Source organism: Trachemys scripta, chromosome 8 (genome assembly GCF_013100865.1).
Source record: "Trachemys scripta elegans isolate TJP31775 chromosome 8, CAS_Tse_1.0, whole genome shotgun sequence".
Classification (NCBI taxonomy): Eukaryota; Metazoa; Chordata; order Testudines; family Emydidae; genus Trachemys; species Trachemys scripta.
The window spans coordinates 18104102-18123422 of NC_048305.1; the positions used below are offsets into that span (position 1 = coordinate 18104102).

At 42.7% G+C, this 19321-nt stretch overlaps 1 protein-coding gene across 1 annotated transcript in view; it reads left to right on the forward strand.

Annotated features, from left to right (window-relative positions):
• Positions 1–1321: 1321 nt before the first annotated feature.
• The window catches only part of LOC117881791 (macrophage mannose receptor 1-like), a 35955-nt gene continuing 17955 nt past the window's right edge, over positions 1322–19321 (forward strand). The window contains exons 1-10 of the mRNA XM_034779489.1: positions 1322–1452; positions 1679–1842; positions 2033–2148; positions 3658–3773; positions 5820–6044; positions 10307–10450; positions 12697–12860; positions 13333–13442; positions 15149–15261; positions 16343–16549. Coding sequence (XP_034635380.1) covers positions 1681–1842; positions 2033–2148; positions 3658–3773; positions 5820–6044; positions 10307–10450; positions 12697–12860; positions 13333–13442; positions 15149–15261; positions 16343–16549 — 1357 coding nt within the window. The 5' untranslated portion in view covers positions 1322–1452; positions 1679–1680. The remainder of the gene's footprint in view (positions 1453–1678; positions 1843–2032; positions 2149–3657; positions 3774–5819; positions 6045–10306; positions 10451–12696; positions 12861–13332; positions 13443–15148; positions 15262–16342; positions 16550–19321) is intronic.

A 19321-nucleotide genomic window follows, 5' to 3' on the forward strand; every position in this document is an offset into this window, starting at 1 on the left:
CCCACCCCCCTTACCTGCAATCAAATGTTCGCGGTAACCCTACTGTTAGGATAACAGCAGTGCTGTGGTTATGGCTACTTCCCAATATCTTGTATTTTTCCCCTGAAAGTATGTCACATTCTCCAGTGCTGTATGATCATATAACTGAGGACTTTGTGGGAATGACCATCCAAACTTTTGTGAGTTTCCTTTGGGCCAGTTCAGTGAGACTCTGTTGACCTGACAAGCTGCATACGAGTTACCAAAGTGTAAGAAAAAGACAGACTCCTCAGGTTTCTGTTAGGGGCAGGTATGACCTCAGAATTGATTATGCACTGTGGAATTTAAAGTCATATTTTTAACATAATTTGAATAAATTGTTGCCCCTTTTCGACCTGAGCAGCTAGTCAAATTTCAGGGCCCTGGAATGTTCCATCTGGAAGTAGAAGTTGTTGTTGGTGGTGTTTTCTTTGGTGCAATCTTGTTTATTTATTTACTAAGAACATGCGAAGTGCTGCTCTTCTGAATGAAGGAGTAACCAAAAACAAGAGTAGCGGTTTCTTAGCTTACAGCCCCAGTTCCAAAAGTTTGCTCTGAAGCTTTTTCTAGGGTTTGACTGTGCTCAAAGCGCTTGGCTTTTTCTTGCTTTTACCTCTGTCTCTCTCCCTTCTCAATTTCTGTGTGTTCTCTTACTCCCCTCTCCCCCCTCCCTGCCCCGAAATCCAACACACCTGGTCACAATACGCAGTGGAACCCTCCCACCTGGTGCTAGTTTCTGGGCAGATTTTATTAGGCCTTGTTTTAGGTATGACCCTAATTGTTTATACAGCTATCTTAAGTGAAGGGAGTGTTCACACATCCATTTGAATGAGGTTTTAACTAAATGCATAACAAAGTTTCACCCAGCTCATAACAATATTGTTTTGTGTCTTATTGTTGGTGGTTGTTGGTATAAGGCAAATTTGCAGCATTTGGCTGAGGCCCCAATGGCTACTCTGCCCTGCGGTGAGCACCATAAGGCATTCTTCAAGGGGTGAAGCATACCCTCACTCCTGGCTGGCCTTAGGAAGCCAGAGCCCCAGCCCTTGAGGCTCCTCACCCCTGCCTCTTTTCCACAACTAGCTTCCTAAAGGGAGCAAGCTCGTAGTAGCCCTTGTGTTCTCTGCGTCAGTCTGTTTGGGGAGCCCTTACATAGGCTCTCCGGGGGTGATGTCCCTGACACCCTGCCTGACTGTAAGAGGTAGCCACAATCTCACTGTAAATTTGTATCATGACAGCCTATGTGTCCCTGAAATGAATGACAGTGCTGTTTTCTATTTCGTTTCTTAGATTGCTCCATGGGTTACTTTGGAAGGGATTGTTCCTCTGTGTGCGGTTTGTGTCACAACGATGATCTGTGCAATCCCTACACGGGAACTTGTGACGATTTCCATTTGTGCAGTGTTCAGAGTGCACCTACAGCCTGTGAGAGAGGTACCTAAACATAAGTGCTTTATGTGTGGCGGGTTTTCCTAATGCAGTACAAAAGTTTGAAGGTGAGCAATTGCCCTTGTTCTTGACATAAGCAATGTTTCACGTGTTCACTCCTAGCAGTTATTTTCCTTTCCCCGGCATTTTGTCAGTGCTTAACTAATTCTCCTTTTGTCTGATGTCAGTAATCAGGACCCTCGGGTATTATTACTCCTCTGTATTTGACTAGCTATGAAAAGTTTGTGGTGCCCCCGTTTTTCTGGTTGGTCGTATTGGAGTGGCAACTGTTACTACTTCAGCACAGAGGCCCCTGCCAGCTGGCTTCAAGCAAGGGAGAAGTGTAGAAGATACAGAAGTGCAGATCTGCTATGGATTGAGAGCCCAGAAGAAATGGTATTTTTTAGAATTGGTTGGGAAATGTCAATGAAAAAGAAAAATGTTACACACAAGTATTTTCCGTTGTTTGACATGCTGTAGTATTTATGAAATGTGGTCTTAAAAATATCAAATCTAGTAGTTTAGCCTTTGGGTTGGAGAGCGCCACTGTAAATAACTCGTTCATACTTTCTTGTGTCACTAACAGAATTGGTTGTTCTCGGCGATTCCATCTGAAACCTTTTGGATTGGATTGAATAGCAGGCAGCAAGAGTCTATATGGATTTGGTCAAATGGGAAGTCAGCTGCTAAAGAACTTGATTGGTAAAGTGGTGCATGACCCTAACAGGCATTTTGAGGACCAGAATCTTAGCTGCTGTAAATTGGTGTAGCTCCACTGAGCTATGCTGACTTACACCAGCTGAGAATCTGGGCCATAATATCAGTTAAAGGCAAAACAGAATTTGTCACGTTGAGACATTTCGGCACTATCGCTGCACTGAGGAAGGTATAGTATGAAGTGATGCCAAAGTTGCAACAGTTGCACATTCTAGAAAAAATGTACAAGAGCCAGTGAAAATTTTTCAAATTAATTTGAAAGAGTCTGATTTTTTTTTTTTAATGAATTTTTCCTCATTTTTGACCAGCTCTAAAATGCATCAATCTGGAATCATGTTATCAATGTATTGAAAAGCTGTAACAGATGTAGAAACTTCCATGAGACACTGCTGAGTTTGTGAACTCTGTGCCTCAGAAATAGAATATATGCCATGGATGGAACCAAAGCATGCTGTGATAGCCAGAGCATGCAATTTACTTAAGACCAAATGTGGCAACTCGGTCCCTTGAAATGTCTGGCAAAGAGCAAGAATGGGAAATGCCACAGAAAGCAGAAACAGAGGAAGCTTAAAAAGATGTGTGGCTCATTCTGTTAATATAAATATATGGTGCCCAGTTGACCTTAATGCTGTAGAGACCAGACCCATCTCATCTGGCTTTTGCTTGAGTAGGAATCTGATCGGTTAGTATACTGTATAGTGTGTTTTGGAAGGAACACAGATCTTCTTCCCAGAGTCATAGAAACTGGTTTATTTCTTGCAAATGTTCTTTTTGCATCCTGAACAGCCAGTGTGATCTATTGGATTGAGCTCGGGGCTGGGAATCAGGTGATTTGGACCCTATTTATGGTGCCTCTACTGACTATGAATTGGGGCGAGTTACTGAATCTCTTTTTGCCTCACTTTCCCCATGTAAAATAGATAATATAATACTTGCCTACCTCTGTAAAGGGATCTGAGATAAGTGCAAAGTGTTCTTTAGCCACTGGGGGGGGCTCTGGGGCATGGGGCTTTAGCTGTGGAGGGGGGGGGGGACCAAGAATTGGGGCTTCAGTCCCGCGGTGTGATGGGAGGAGCTCGGGGCTTCTGCCCCATGAGAGATGCCAGGGCTCCTGCAGGTTTGAAAATATTTACCAGAGTTCTGCTCCCGATGGCTTTGGCTGAATTTAAGCCCTGCTCATGGGTCATGTGGGTCTCACTTATGTCGTGTGGTACTTATGTAGTACATAGGTTTTGTGTTCACCCTCTGCAAAGGGGTTAATTTCACTCCTAGAACCTGATCCAGCTCCCTTGGAAGTCAATGGAAAGATTCACGAGGATGTTTTGAGGATTAATTAATGTTTTGTAAAATACTTGGAAGTTGAGCAATATTGTTATGTATACCTATGTGTTTAAATGGCCGTCCTATCACTCCTAAAGCTTTAAAAAAGATAAACCTTGAGGGATACAAGTACTTCCAGTTTGAGATTCATTGGTCATGTATTTTGTATTTCAGGTTATCCATGATTGGAAATCCATCTAGAAGATGTGCAGGCATCCAGCCAGCACCCAGAAGTATTTTAAAGTTTAACTGTGAAAATAAGTACAGATGGCTTTGTAAGAAAGCTGAATGTAAGTTGCAATGAGGGAGTTTAGGGAATTTTTTTTCCTAACTTTCTAAATTTTTTCCAAACTTTTTGGGGAAAAAATTCTAAGTGTGAGAATAGAATAGAATACAAATTAATTATATAAAGCCTCTTTCCTGCAAACCCTGCCCCAGAGCTATTCAGTGTTTAAAATGACCATAGAGATTATTAGTATATAGTATAAATTGTGGAAAATGGGGTTTAAAGACTGCAGGGTGGGAAAAAAATTAAAGCATTTAGCTACAAGAGTAATACTAAGTTAGCGAGAAACCAGGAAACCGACAATGGAGGAAATATTTGAAAGTCGGTACGGTGGAGAGATGCATCCAGGTTCTAGATGGCGGGAGCTGCAGAGGAGAAGCTTCTTGTACCAACCCCAGCCAGACAGGAAGAAGTGATAGAGACAAACCAATGGAGTGGGGTAGGGAGATGAGAGCAAAAGGCTTATAAAACAGGGTAGCCTAAGTCCATGAAGAACAACAGTTGGCTGGATCCTCATCTGGTGTGAATGGGCATAGTCCCACTGAAGTAGTTGAGGCTGCGCCCAGATGCCTGGTTTGGTATCTGCAGCTCAGCTATGGTTTTCTACAGGGTTTTTTTTAAGGATATTTTCATCATTAAAACTCAGTTCTTCCCCTCCCCAGTTTTCCTCCCTAAGCATAATTCTGTAATGATCTAAGGCAGTGACTCTCAAACTTTTTTACTGGTGACCCCTTTCACATAGCAAGACTCTGAATGCGACACCCCCCCCCTAGGGTGACCAGATGTCCCGATAAAATCGGGACTGTTCCGATATTTAACCCTTTGTCCCGCGTCCTGATCAATGTAAGATCGGGATGCTATTTGTCCCAATATTCAGGTAAGGAGGCGAGCAGGAGGGAGGCGCCAACTCCGTGGGTGCTCCAGGGTTGGAGCACCCACAGGGAAAAATTGCAGCCAAGCTCCCCCCTCCTTTTCCTCCCCCTTCTCCCAGAGCGCTGCGTCCCTGTTTCTCCCTACCTCCCAGCGCTTCCAGTCGCCTAACATCTGTTTGGCGGCGCTTAGTGCTTTCCAGGAAGGAGGGGGAGGAGCGGGGACGAGGCGCGCTTAGAGGAGGAGGCGGAGAAGAGGCATGGCAGAGGTGGGGACTTGGGGGAAGATGGTGGAATGGGGGCGGAGTGAGGGCGGATGCTTGGGCGGGAAGAGGCGGGGGGTGGGCGAGCACCCACCCAGCAGAGGGGAAGTTGGCGCAATAGGGGTGAGTGGCGGGTGGGGAGGGTGAAGAGGTGAGGGTTGAGCAGCAGGTGGACAGGAGGGGGAGTGAGGAGGCGAGCGGTGGGTGCGTGGCTGAGGAGTGACGCAGCAAGGCAGCAGGGGGCCGGGGGGATGAGGAAGGGCGTTCGGGGGGGGGGGGGGGAGAGGGGGGGGGGCGGGACTGGGGGCAGAGCCTGGGAGGATCAGGGGTGGACTGTGAGCAGGGCTGACGGCACCCCAATCTGTCCCAATATTTTAGTGTTGTGATCTGGTCATCCTAGACCCCCCTTATAAATTAAAAACACTTTTTAATATATTTAACGCCATTATAAATGCTGGAGGCAAAGCGGGGTTTGGGGTGGAGGTTGACAGCACGCGATCCCCCATGTAATAACCTTGCGACTCCCTGAGGGGTCCCGACCCCCAGTTTGAGAACCCCTGATCTAAGGTATCCTTATGGAGCTCCCTCTTTAGGTGGAATAGAATCCTCATTCTTCTCCTTGCACTAGGGTTCACACTTCAGCTCACATACCTTTTGTGACATGTTACCTTAGAGCAGTGGTCCCCAACCTTCTTTGTCTGGTGGGCGACAGATGACGAGCCACCACGGACTGTGGCCGGCAGATGAGCATCCACCGAAATGCTGCCGAGAAGCGGCAACGTCAATAGGCGTCGCTGCTGAAATGCCGCCGACAAGCAGCGTCATCCAGAGGTGTTGCTGCCGAAATGCAGCCGAAAATTGGCATAGTTAATTTCATTGCATGGATTTGTTTTTTCTTTTTTTTTTTGTATTTTATAGCTCCACACATTTTTGATGTGTTTCTTAGTCGGTACCTGTCAAGACCATTTTCATCACAGAAGATATACAACTCCCTCCATAGTGCTAAGATAGACTGCTTATATGACAGGAACTGCACAGGAGTAGTAAAAGTCTCACAGTACTTCAGAAGAATGGCAGGAATTGATGAAATCCACTTTGCTCCTTTTACTGCTCCCTCGAGTGCTATTTCGTATGTAAAACGTGGTATGTGTCACACTCCAAGTACAAATTTGCTGCAGTTACAGAAGAATGATAGCCATGTGGTAAATTGCATTAACTTTTCACCTATATTGCCTCACCAATCTGTGGTGGTTAAAGCAAGTTGAAATGTTTCATCAAAATTTGGCCAGTTTTGGAAAACTGAATTTTTTTTTTTGGCAAAAATACTTGTGGTTTTTTAAAAATTAGACAGTTTCTTGTTCTTTGGATTTTTTGTTTGCATTGCCAGTTTAGCATGATCAATTACTCACATAGTGGGCTTTTTTCAGAACAGAAATAATTTTTGAAAATTTCCCAATTTTGAAAATGACTTTTTTTTTTCTACTTAAAAAACTGTTATGGAAAATTCTGAAAACCCAAGGAGATGAAAAAATGTTCAATTTTGCAGAAATTATTTACAGAAACTGAAAATGTACTTCAAAGTCTTTGGCCCTGATTCTTTGCTCTGGTAGAAGAGTGTTGACTGCAATTTATGGTGCTGAAATGGGTGCAAAGGTAATGGTAAGCTCCCTGCATTCTGGGGCTGCTCTGTGCTGAACTGGTCTCTTGATCAATGTTAGAACAACCTGATCAAGAGATTTTCTTGCCATGCTGTATTAGGAGGAGAACATCATCAGACAGACATTTAAATTGTTTTATTTAACTAAAACAACAACGTTATGTGTTCTGGATTTTTTTCTTCAACAGCAAACATAAAATATTGTAACAAATCAAGCATGTGAATTTTTGAATTTAGTTAAACATTCAAGTTTTTTAAAATCAGGTTTGTTTTTGTTAAAATTGTTTTTAACTAAAATAGTTAAATGAAATTTAAAAAAAAAATTAAATAGACTGTCAGCCAGGTCAACATGAAAAACTTAAACTATTGGCTTCTTCAGCTAAGTCAGTTGTCTTCACCTTCGTTTTCCTGTTTGTTCATAATCTGGAAAAGAAAAACAAGCTTTTCTGCTTTTTCAGGTCCCAAACAATTTCTCAATTTGGAATGAATTAGTCCAAAGGAAGAAAATATTCTTTCTACACCGGCAGAAGAAGCTACAGCTGTTAAAAGTGAGATTATCACTTCAACAGTTTCTGAATCCAAGTGCTTAAGTGACTTCCACCAGTTCAGTGGTGTGACTTTCTTTAAAACATCAGCAGCAAACATTTCTTGAATGGTTCACCCTTAGCTCTGAAGTTTATCATAGTTGGCATTATAGAGGGATGATTGCTGGATGTCCATGTCATAGCCAACTCCTCTTCTTCAGCAGTTAAGGTTTGACCCTTGTACCGAGTATTGAGAATATTTGCAAGAAAATGAGCTGGAGATAGTGCTTGTCCCATTTGTTTTTTTTAATGCTTGTAATTTAACTCTGTCATTGCATATTTCTCTTTTTAAGATTTAACTCAGTTCCAGATTTCAACAGCGTCAGCAATAAAACAGTTATTTCCCTGCATTTTGTTCAAGGCTACAGAAATAGGCTTCAAGGTACTCAGCATTTGTTCAACATTTCTCTTGAGCCCAATGTTGAGTACTTTGGCTGTGACAGTGCCATCTATTTTTTCACAATTTTGTTCACAAAATGTCATCAGATTAGGCCAGTTCTTGATATAGTGTTCAAAACAGTCCACTACTGAGTTCCATCGCACGTCTTATGGGAGAGTTAGCTTGGTTCCTCCCACTTTTTTTATAGCAGCTGCTGCAAAGTGGTTGTTATGGAAGTATTTTGCAGTTTCAACAACATTAGCCTTTATCTCTGGAACACTGACATCTAAGAGGTGCATCAAATGAGCACTGCAATCGTATGTTATTAGCTTGGGACTCTCTTCACTCTCTTCTAAATAATTTCTTCTAATCTTGGATACATTTGCAGCATTGTCTGTAACCAAGCTGTGTACTAGACATTTGAATTTTTTTTCACAGTTTGTTATAGCTTTTACTACTTCTTCTCAGTATTCCGCTGTGTGTGCATTTCCTGATGTATCAATTGTTTCTGTAAGGAAGACATTACCTTCTTCTGTTGTCACTCAAGCACATACAACAGGATCACTGTGGACATTGCTCCACCCATCAAGACTCAGGTTAACGATTTTACCCTCTAGACCTTTTGCACACTGCTCAGTTTCTCTTTCATACACTTTATCCAGAAATTTGCCTGCAACACCTGCTCTGTTGGGTGGATTGTATCCTGGTCTTAACGACTGAATCATGTTAATGAAGTGTAGGTTCTCAATCATACAGAAAGGAGAGTTTGTTGCATAAACAAACTGGGCAATTTTTTCATCAATTACCTCTTTTTGTAATCTGCTGGTTCTTATCACAAACTTATCTATGGTTGTTTCTGGATGAAGGAGATTTTTTTTTCTTTTTGCTACAGGTGATATACTGTGGCTATGTGACATACATGATGTGACTGAAACACTATCATTGGCGGATAACTCTGAAACTATAGAAAATGATGGTGATCTTGAAGGTGGATAGTCTTCAGAATCCTGTATGTTGAGGATGGATTCTCCTAAACAAAATAAGTCAATGCAGTTATTTAATTATTATTACCATACTGCTCATTCAGGGTACATCTACACTACCCGCCGGATCGGCGGGTAGCAATCAATCTATTGGGGATTGATTTATCGTTTGTAGCATAGACGTGATAAATCAATCCCCGATCGCTTTCCCGTCGACTGCTGAACTCAGCTCGGCAAGAGGCGGAAGCAAAGTCGACGGTGGAGCGGCGGCCGTCAATCCTGCGCGGCGAGGATGCGAAGTAAGTGATTCTAAGTCGATCTAAGATACATTGACTTCAGCTATGCTATTCTCCTAGCTGAAGTTGCGTATCTTAGATCGATTTCCCCCTCCCACCCCCCCCAGTGTAGACCAGGCCTTAGTATTACTCAATGCATTCACTGACACTCAGTACTACTTTAAAGGTGAAATTGTAAAAGGAAGTTCTGCCTATTTCAGCTATTTATTTTTTTATCACAACTGCATCTAAAATGATAGTACCATAGAGTAACAACTGTATTTTTTGCTCAAACATGAGAATTCAAGAATAGTCCAGAGGAAGACAGGCAGTCCTTAAGAAAGAAGTATGAAATAAAAAAGTTTACCAACCTGAAAATCCTGCATGTTCAGACATGTTCCTTTCATCATCTTCAATGCAGCTTCCTCCTGAGAAGGAACACTTTTCATGATATTTCATTCGGGCAACTAGGCCTTGCATTTCTTTGTTTCAGTGTTTGCATTTTGCACGCATGCCTGTCTTACCCACAGGTAGAGGAACTTCATTAAATATTTTCAAACTGAGTCTCTTTTACAGCCTACTGCCATTATAGGTTTTCCCTTCTAGTGAGAGAATGGTATGGTAGATCTCAAATCAATGAAGGCTATGCTCAGAAAGACCTCAAGACTTCTGGAATATGCGGCTCAAACAGTTTCACTTTTGTTTCTACTGCCTGTCCCTCCCTTCTCACATTTATCTCCAGACTTCATCTCCTTGTCCAGATCTATTCCGCCCCCAACCATCTTCTATTCATTGAACTTTTTGAAACTTTGCACTTTTAGAGAGAGGTAAGGGATTGACTCTGTGTACACAAATTTGCAGAGGGACAATAGGGTTGAGGTCTGTTATTTCTCACCTCTGTATATTATTTATTGATTTTAAAACATTTTTGCTGTTAACAAGCATGTTATCTCTGGAGACACAAATTCACAGTTTCAGACCTGCAAAACTAAGCATCTCTAATGGTATCTTCTACACTGAGCACTGAGTCCCATTGGGTAGATAGAAGGATTAACCTAAATCTATACAGAAGCCTCTGGAACCCCATAAGATTGGGTCCCTAATCCATGAACTATTGGAACTCATTTACAGAATTTTTCTTAAACATTACATGAATATATTGTCTCATACTATAGAATTAGAATTTATAATCCCTATTCCATGATGAGATATCTTTGAGCTATAATGTATCTTAATTAAAACTTTTCCTCAAAAAGTATTTTATCAAAAAAAATCCAATTTAAACTTTAAAAAATTTGACTTTTTTTATTTTTATTTTTTTAAAAAAATCATTGATTTTTATCCACCCTGGTTGCATCTCAGTAAATAACCCTTCTATTTAAGGGCCTGGGCCTGGAATTCCTTAGGAAGTAACACTTTCATTGAAATCAGGATCAGGTCTTTCATTAGTAACATTTTAGATAGCTTCTTAGCTATATTACTTCTCCTCTACATTTAACTCTGGTATGTTGGTTGTTCTTCATACAGAATGTTCTTTGGGATACTATGGAGAAAACTGTGCAAGAGTTTGTCCGCTGTGTCCTGGAAACTTCAGATGCAATTCAATAACTGGCAAATGCCCAGAAAAGTTAATGTGTGTGGACAAATTTAAAGGTGAAATTTGTGAATCAGGTACAGTAATATTAACTCGGGGTTTTTTTTAATTCACCTTTTCTGTCTAATATGTATAGAGAAGACATAAAATGATATTACCTGTCCCAGGACATCCTGGATATTAAATGTTGTAGTGTGACCTGCAGATATAACCAAAATGAATTATTCTTTGAATATACCGAGTTGGGCTAGCTTCACAAAAGGATTTTTAAGCACATAACTGTCACTTTAGGCACCTAAATCCCAGAATCAGGCCCCATTGGGGGTTCACAAAACCCCTGCTCAGCTCCACGCCTACATTTTTGCAGTAAAAGTTTCCTAGGTGCCTATGTTTCTGCCCCTGTACTGTCGGAGAATAACACAGTTCTCACTCTTTGTTTGGGTACAGCAAAGTCAGATACTTTATTCTCTTTAACAGCTGTGTAAAGGAAGAGAGTGCACTAGGACACAGGGTCTCCCCCTCCTAGGCAGATCTCTTCACAGGTAAACAATTACAGCAAGCATTTATACCTTTTGTTATAGACAATAATAAGCAACAGCTGCATTTTGTTTATACATGGGTCATTCTGATATCTTGTTTTTCTCTTATGTAGACTCTTAGTTTACATTCCATATTGTCTGCACATTATCTAACATTATCTACACAAGGTCGCAACAGCTTCTCACACAGTTCTGTCCTCCTCGCCTCACACAATCCTCGCTTCTACAAATCTCGAGTTATTAGGGTTACAGTTAGCCTGACTCTTGCTAACAAACTGTCATGCATTGCAATCCCCTTCTGTCAGTTCTTTCTCTGCTTCCACAGTGCATGGAAGCCCCACTCTAGGCATCCAGATGCCCTTCCCTCAGAATAAAGCAAGAACTGGAGGAAGATAGATATTCCTCTGCCTAACTTGCCTGCAGGGCCCAATCCAGTGAGCATGCTCAGAACTCACCTAGCAGATGTGCTATTACCTCCGTTTTACACCTAGGGAACTGAAGTTACACGGGAAGTGTGTGGTAGAGCAAAGATTCATATGTAAGTTTCCTGACCCCCAGGCTGGCACTCCAACCACTGTGCCATCTTTTCTCTGTAGCCCAGATTTGGCTCATTGTAACTTCAGGGCATATATCAGCTACAGAACCAGTCCCTTAATAAGGGCCTGATCCAACTCTTATTAAGTCAAATGGAAAATTCCCATTGACTCCAGTGGGAGTTGGATCAAGCCTTAACTTGTTTTTCTTTACAGTAATCCTCAGTCATTGGGTAGTAAGATTTTCTTTACTCCAACAGTTTGTCCCTGTTCTGTTGCTTGCCTGTGGTGGAGATCTGGGGTATTTGGCTGGTTTGAGTGATTGTGTGTGTGTATTTGTTTTCTCTTTCTCATTCAGTATTACTTGTGCTGATTTTCATCTCCTCCCCTTTGTGTACCAGCAGTTACATTATACAACAAATTCTGTCTCTGGAAAGGTAGAGCCCTCCTCTGAGGCTATAACTTGAGTAAATTCAAAGCTGAAGTGCAGAGGTTTATTTATTTAATTGAGCTTTTTTTCTTTATAAAAGGAAACCTAACAAACATTTCCACAGCATTGAAACTCAGAGAACAAATATGGGTCTTGTCTTGCTTCTGTTGAGGTCAATGGCAAACTGTTCAGGAAGCTGTTTTTGATGTCATGGCTTTGATGTTTTCTGCTTTTATAGTGGAAATACACAACCCTGCACTCGGGTCTTGGCAGGTAGGCTAAGGAGATATTTTGTTTCTGAAAATAAACATGGTCTCAATTTTTGGAGCCATATTTTCAGTGGACCTCCTTAATGGCACCTGAAAAACTTGCATGCTCACCTGCTACTTTCCATATGCAAAATAAATGCACTTAAGCAGTTTGCAGACACAGGTAAAGAGATGCATTGAAAATGTGACCCATACAATTTCAAATAGTTAGCAAATTTCTTTATGGAGGTGTAAAGTATTTTTAATACCTTTTGCAGAAAATGTGTTGTTTATTTTATAGTAGTGCCTAGGATTCCCAATCAAGGATCACAGCTCCACTGTCCCAGGCACTGTACAGACAAAGCTTTGCTATTCACATTTTTAAAAGTGCGTATGCCTTTCTTCAAAAAACTGCACATACCCTTGTGGAACCTCACAGCATATTTTTTCAGCTAATGGCCCATTAGCTGTATCACTATTCATGGTATGTTGTCTGTTCATCCTGGATGATACATTGTCCAGGTTTAGACATCTTTTTACATTCCTTTTGCACTTAAACTTCTTTGTTTGCAGGACTCACCAGTTTAAAGTGCCCTCAAGACCCCACATGGTGGTATTGGAATGGAAACTGTTATTACCTAGAAAGGAAAGAGACTATGCGGTGGGAGCAGGCTCTGGGCCAATGTGCATTGTATAAGCATGCTAGTCTTCTCCAAATAGATAGTGCAGAAGAAAAGGTATTTTTGCAAAGGGGAGGAGTTATTTTCCTTTCAAAGAAAATCTGTAGTTTGAAAGTCTTAAGTGAATTTTTGTAGAATATCAGGGTTGGAAGGGACCTCAGGAGGTCATCTAGTCCAACCCCCTGCTCAAAGCAGGACCAATCCCCAGACAGATCTTTGCCCTAGATCTCTAAATGGCTCCCTCAAGGATTGAACTCATGACCCTAAGTTTAGCAGGCCAATGCTCAAACCACTGAGCTATCCCTCCCTCCGATCTTGAAAGTTAAATTTCTCTCTGGTTACTCTGTGGGACTGCTCTCTTTGGGGACTGCTTTATTTCAATGTAGTTCTAAGGTAGCAAAGCCAATTCTTCTTCCTCTTTGTTTATCAAATGGGGCTTTTTACTGACTTCCCGGCAGGATTTGAGACAGTTGGATGAGAAGAGCCTTGTGGGAGTTTTAGTAACAGCAGAAAATCGTTACTGTTTCAGATGTGGGTGGCTTCCATGCTGGAGAGTGGCACCTGGATTGGTTTGTCAAAGCAGCAGTCTAGTGCCTGGCAATGGACTAGTGGACACGGTGCTAATCTTGCACTTAGCTGGTAAGGAGTTAGCCATCTTAATTATGAAAACCTAGCAGTCAAGGAGCTGGGGAGTGGGTTGACTTTACATGCTTGGCTGTTTCATGTACTCAACTGATCTTCTATAGACTGAGGTGCTTCCCCAGCTAACTTTTTTCCCCCCACCTGAATTGCTGCTCTAGCCTGTTAAGCAGGAAAATGGAAGACATTGAGATGTGCTTTTATAATTATTAGTGTAACAATAATATTCACAAACAAAGGGGTAGATAACACCTGGTTGGAACAACTTTATTAAGCAGTACAAATAAAGTGGTGGATAGACTCATGAGTCCCTTTGTGAATCTCACCCTTAATCCTTCTCTACACTGGAGACGTGCCCTAACTTTTGCCATCGGTGCCCAGCCCGTAGCGTAGCTGCTTCACTGCAGATTTCTAGCGTAACCATGGTAAAGAGCTATGAAGTCATGATTTACACTATTGCAGCGTACCCTGATTTCAAGCAGGGATAATTTCCACAAGTGCAAACAGCAGCTTTGCGGATCTATGCCAGGGGATGGTGTGTGTTCAGTTACATTGATGGCTGGCCATTGGGGCAAATCCACAGTGGAGACAAGGTCTTACATTGCTAAACAGTCAGGCTTTTGAGTGATCACTGATAGAATGCCCATGAAATTCAGGCGTCTTTATCTCAAAGGATGTTGGCTCCACTATCCAACAGTTCTTTACTGTGGGAGCATGAAAAAGGGACAGAAATTAAGATTAGTTCCAAAACTAGCAGAAATATTAAAGCTGCAAATGTATTCTTGATAGCTTTGGGGATAGCTTTCCTATCTTCATTTTCTCTGTCTTCCAAATCCATTAGACATAAGTTTTCAAGTCACTTTAGGTGGACAAAGTTTTAAATATCACATGTACATCCTCATGCTTCCCAAACCATGCATTTTAGATTCTGAGGATTAATTCTTTTTAAATTCTTTTAATTATTGTGAAGAAACTCTCATCTTATTCTCACTTTCTGTTCTATTTGTCAAAGATTAATGAACCTTAAATCTATTAATGCAAAGTATTAGGTACCAACATTTTTTAAATCAAGTTTTCTAAAAGATATATTGTAGGAATTATTTTCTAGACATTCTATGTCCTGTGTGTTAGAGGAGGTCAGACAAGATGATCTTAATGGTTCCTTCTGGCTTTGAATCAATGAATCTGCATGTGTGCATTTGGCAGTTTCAATAAGAAACCTTCTGGAATTAAATACAAAAATAGAAGAAAATGCATTTGTCAATAGATACAAAGAATTTTAATCACACTCATGAAGAAAGCACCTGAAGTCAACATGGGAATTATTGAAATGATAGAATAACATTTTGTATTTGAATGTGGATAGATGTGATAGATGTGATTTCAACATGTGTTTCTTTTCCTTGACTCAGTTGAATGCTTGACCTACTTAAGATAATATTGTTGCCATTATTTCTGTTATTGTATGTAGCAAATGGATATTCATGGGTTTATTGGGACTTTTTTTTGGAGTAATTACATTTTCAGTAGTTTTCAAAAGAGCCAATATAACAAAGAGGAGAGAAGGTATTTATATTCTGATAGCTTCTTGTTTTATAATAAAAGAACAATTTACTGGGGGGCCATATTGTGTGTTTCTGATTGTACAGCAGGGCCAATGATTGCTTTAGTAATATTCACCTATGCTGCCTTATTTTTTTTAACAGGCTTTCAGACATTAAAAGGGGTCAAAGTGGTTGTGCTCAGATGAAGAAAGGAGGAGAACTTATGGCTACTGGTTGCTCCACACGCCTGCACTGGGTCTGTGAAAAACAAGCAGGTGGTGATCTAAAGAACCAGTAGTCGTGTCTACAGCTAATTGTGTAGGATCTTATAAGATGCTTTTCACGATATATCTGATTGAATGTTGCTGCATATGTACTATACCTGGGGAATGCAGATTCCAAAGCTAGCTAACTCTGTGTGCCAGGTATTCAGGTGATGTAAATGGGTTTATCTCATTGATTTAAATGGAGCTGTGCTGATTTTACAGCAGCTGAGAATCTGCCCCAATCTCCACAGTGTAATTTAAATTAGCAATTGCTGTGCAAGAATAATTTAGAAAAATGTATCAACAAGATACTTTCAAAACTAATTCATAATATACGAAAAGACGATCATGAGATGTCTTATTGACAAACCTCAAGGAGTGAAATTGAATTAATGTATTACATAACATAGTATCTTGTGATAAATCATGTGGTGGTTTGTTTGACTTTATACATGGTAACTATTGAATAAAATGAAGCTATTGTGTGAAATTCCTTCTGTGTCTCCAGAAGATCCAGCTGGCCTGTATAAAATACTACTTCTTAAACTTGTGCTGCTAGAGAAGTTCAGCAAAAAAAAAAAAACACCTTTAGTCTAAATGAAACATAGATTCTCCCTGCAGATCAGGCTTTCTGTGTTCAGACAACAAAACAGCTCATAAAAAGTAAAGGTCTAAAATAATAATTCTGTCCAACATGGTCTGCATCAGAAATTGGTGCATTAACCAGGGAAAAACCAGGGCTGAATGGAGCCTTCATTGCAGCCTGCACTCTTTCTACTTGTACTTATTAAAATATTTAATGAGTAGTCATTAAGGCCCCAATTCAGGAAAGCACTTAAGTATGTACATAACTCCATCACTATGCAGGACAACACTTCGACGTGTGCTTTGGTCCTGCAAGTCGTTAAGTGCTGTCCTGAATAGGGATGCTTTTGTGAAGCACGGCCTAGTTGCTCTAGAAACTTTAGTCCTTCGGCTAGTGTAATTGCCATGGCTAAGGGAGCTGCAGGCCAAGCTAGTCTGACTTTAGCGTCTCTGTGATTCATGCTGTGTGTTCTTGTCAACTTTACAACTTTCTTTTCACTTGCAGACCTTGATATTTTCCTTGAGTATCCTGGAAGAATACTGCTTTCTCTGGTGGCAATGGCTCAATACAGTACCCTAACTGAAGCAAAATTCTACTGCATGATCAAAGCTCATTGTACAGGAATAAGTAGTTGGCCATCCAAATTTTATCTTGTCTCAGGAAGTGAAATGGTGTCAGCTCCCGGTAGATGTATAGTTTACTTGAAAACAAGTAAGGATCCATCTTTTCTCTTTACTAATTAGTAAAAAAAATATATAGATGAGATTTAAAAAATACTTTTTTTGTTTTTACTGTTTTTATAGTATGAGTAAAGAGTCAGCAAAAGTAAAGATTCAGAATCTTGTTAAGTAGGAAATTGACATAGAGCAGGGAGCCAGAGGGTTGATTATTTTCCCAGTCTGCAATTATTTTGTGACCGTGGACAAGTCAGTTTCCCTGTCTAGAAAAATGGAAATAATGTTGCTTACCCACTTTTGTAAAGCTCTTGGAGATCCAGGAATGGAAAGCTCTGCATGTAGGAAATCCTGACCCAGTTCCACCCCTCCATTCCAGACCCTCCTTTGGCAATGGAACCAGTTTGTTTTTGTCTAAGCCAATGGGAGAACAAGACTCCTGGGGGCCAGGCAGGACCTGCACAACTTATTGTAACTGCTAGTAGCAAACATCCCCAGTAGCCGGTAGTGGGACACTGGATGGGGAGGGCTCTGAGTTACTACAGAGAATTCTTTCCCAGGTGTCTGTCTGGGTCTTACCGAAGTGCTCAAGGTCCAACTGACCATCATATTTGAGGTCAGGCAGGAAGGAATTTTCCCCTAGGTCAGATTGGCTGAGACCCTGAGGGTTTTAGCCTTCCTCTGCAGCATGGGGCATGGGTCACTTGCAGGTTTAAACTAGAGTAAATGATGGCTTCTCTGCAACTTGGTCTTTAAACCACGATTTGAGGACTTCAGTAACTCAGACAGAGGTTATGGGTCTGTTACAGGAGTGGGTGGGCGAGGTTCTGTGGCCTGCAATGTGCAAGAGGTCAGACTAGATGCTTATGATCGTTCCTTCTGACCCGAAAGTCTGAGTCTATTGCTCTGCTGCCTGGGGTGCCCTGTATGGAATTGAGCTGAAATAGCCTCTGCTGCTGCTCAGGCTAAACCCAGAGCAGAGGATTTGCCCCTTTCACCAGATAAGTAGTGTTATTTCACAGCATGTGTAAAATACATGTTCTCAAGGAGCAGCGGGACACTTTCAAAGAAGTGCATTGTGGGTATGAGAACTAATCCCAGGAGGCGAAGGTGCACCAGTCTTTAAGAAAGAAGGACTGTGCTGTTTGGATAGAATATTTTGTTTATAAATAGGAAATAGGGTTAGGTGGGAGACAGAAGCGCACCAATATGTGAGAGTTTGGGAGAAAGGTGTCTGATCACTTGGCAGGCAGGAAAGCTTTATTAAAGATCTGTCATGCAAATCCGCTAGCCTCCTTCCATGTGATCACTGTAGTGTAAACAGGCTTCCCCACCATATAAAAACAACAGATACTCTGGTTCTTCTTCGAGTGCTTGCTCATATCCATTCCATTAGGTGTGCGCGCGCCGTGTGCACGATCGTCGGAAGATTTTCTACCCTAGCAACACCGGCGGGTCGGCTGTGGAGCCCCCTAGAGTGGCGCCTTCATGGCGCTGAATATATACCCCAGCCGACCCGGCGCCCCCTCAGTTCCTTCTTACCGCCCCTGACGGTCGTTGGAACTGTGGAGCGCGGCATAGCTGTCCTCCACTCTCCCTAGCTTTGTTCTTGTTCATAGTTGTAGTTATAGTTATAGTTATAGTTCTAAAGTTGTAGTTAAATAGTTAGTAGTTTCAAGTTGTTTTAGTTGTTATAATAGTCCAGGGGACTAAGGGGGTCGTCTCCCCCTTTCTCCCCCGGCCGCGGGCTCGGGCTCATGCCCAAAGCTCCCGGCTTCAAGCAGTGCGCCTCCTGCGCTAAACCTATGCCCACGAGCGACCCGCACGACTCCTGTCTGAAGTGCCTGGGAGAGTCCCATCAAACAGATAAGTGCAAGATCTGTAAGGCCTTCAGACCCAGGACCAAGAAGGAGCGGGACTTTCGGCTCCGGCAACTCTTGATGGAAGCGGCACTTAGTCCAGACGCTCCATCTACAAGTCAGGCCCCGGCACCCAGCGCCTCGGTGCGCAGTGCTCCGGCGGCACCGGCCACGACGACCACGCGAGTGGTGTCGGACAAGCCGCCCCGGCACCAGACCTCGTCGGCACCGCAAGCGCAGCAAGTGCCTCGACGCCGGTCATTATCCCCGGGGCATAAAAAAGCCCATAAGACGGGGACCTCCGCGCCGAAGACGCCGGCTCCCCCAGTGCCGGGGGTAGAGCCGCGTCCGCCGGTGGAGCACCGGAAACAGGTGCCTCCAGCACCGTCGACTCCGGCACCGAGGCCGTCGAGTCCGGTGCAGATAGCGTCTCCACCGAGGCCGGCGGTGATACAATGCCTCCCGTCGACTCCAGAGACCTTCACGGCGGCGAGAGACTTAATAGCTCTCACGGAGCCGGCACCGCCTCAACCACCGGCACCGATGGCACCGTTAACTCGCCCGGTCCAGTCGAGAGGGAAACCTGCACTAATCCGCCCTCCATCACAAGGGCTGGAACCTCGGCACCGATCCAGGTCCCGAAGCAGGTCCCCACGCCGCTCGCAGTCCCGGCACCGAATATCGCCTCGGCACCGGTCGTACTCGCGGCCAAGATCTTCTTCGAGACAACGCTCTACGTCTCGGCGCCGCTATGATCGTCGGCACCGATCGACGTCGAGACGTAGTTCTCGGCACCGCTATGGCCGACGCTCGACGTCGAGAGGCCGCTCCCGGCACCGGGCATACTCCAGGTCCTCGTCGAGGTCCAGATCTGACTCCCGGCACCGACGAGGTCATCGGCACCGATCGCGGTCCCGGCACCGATCGTCGGCACCGCGTAGAGATAGATC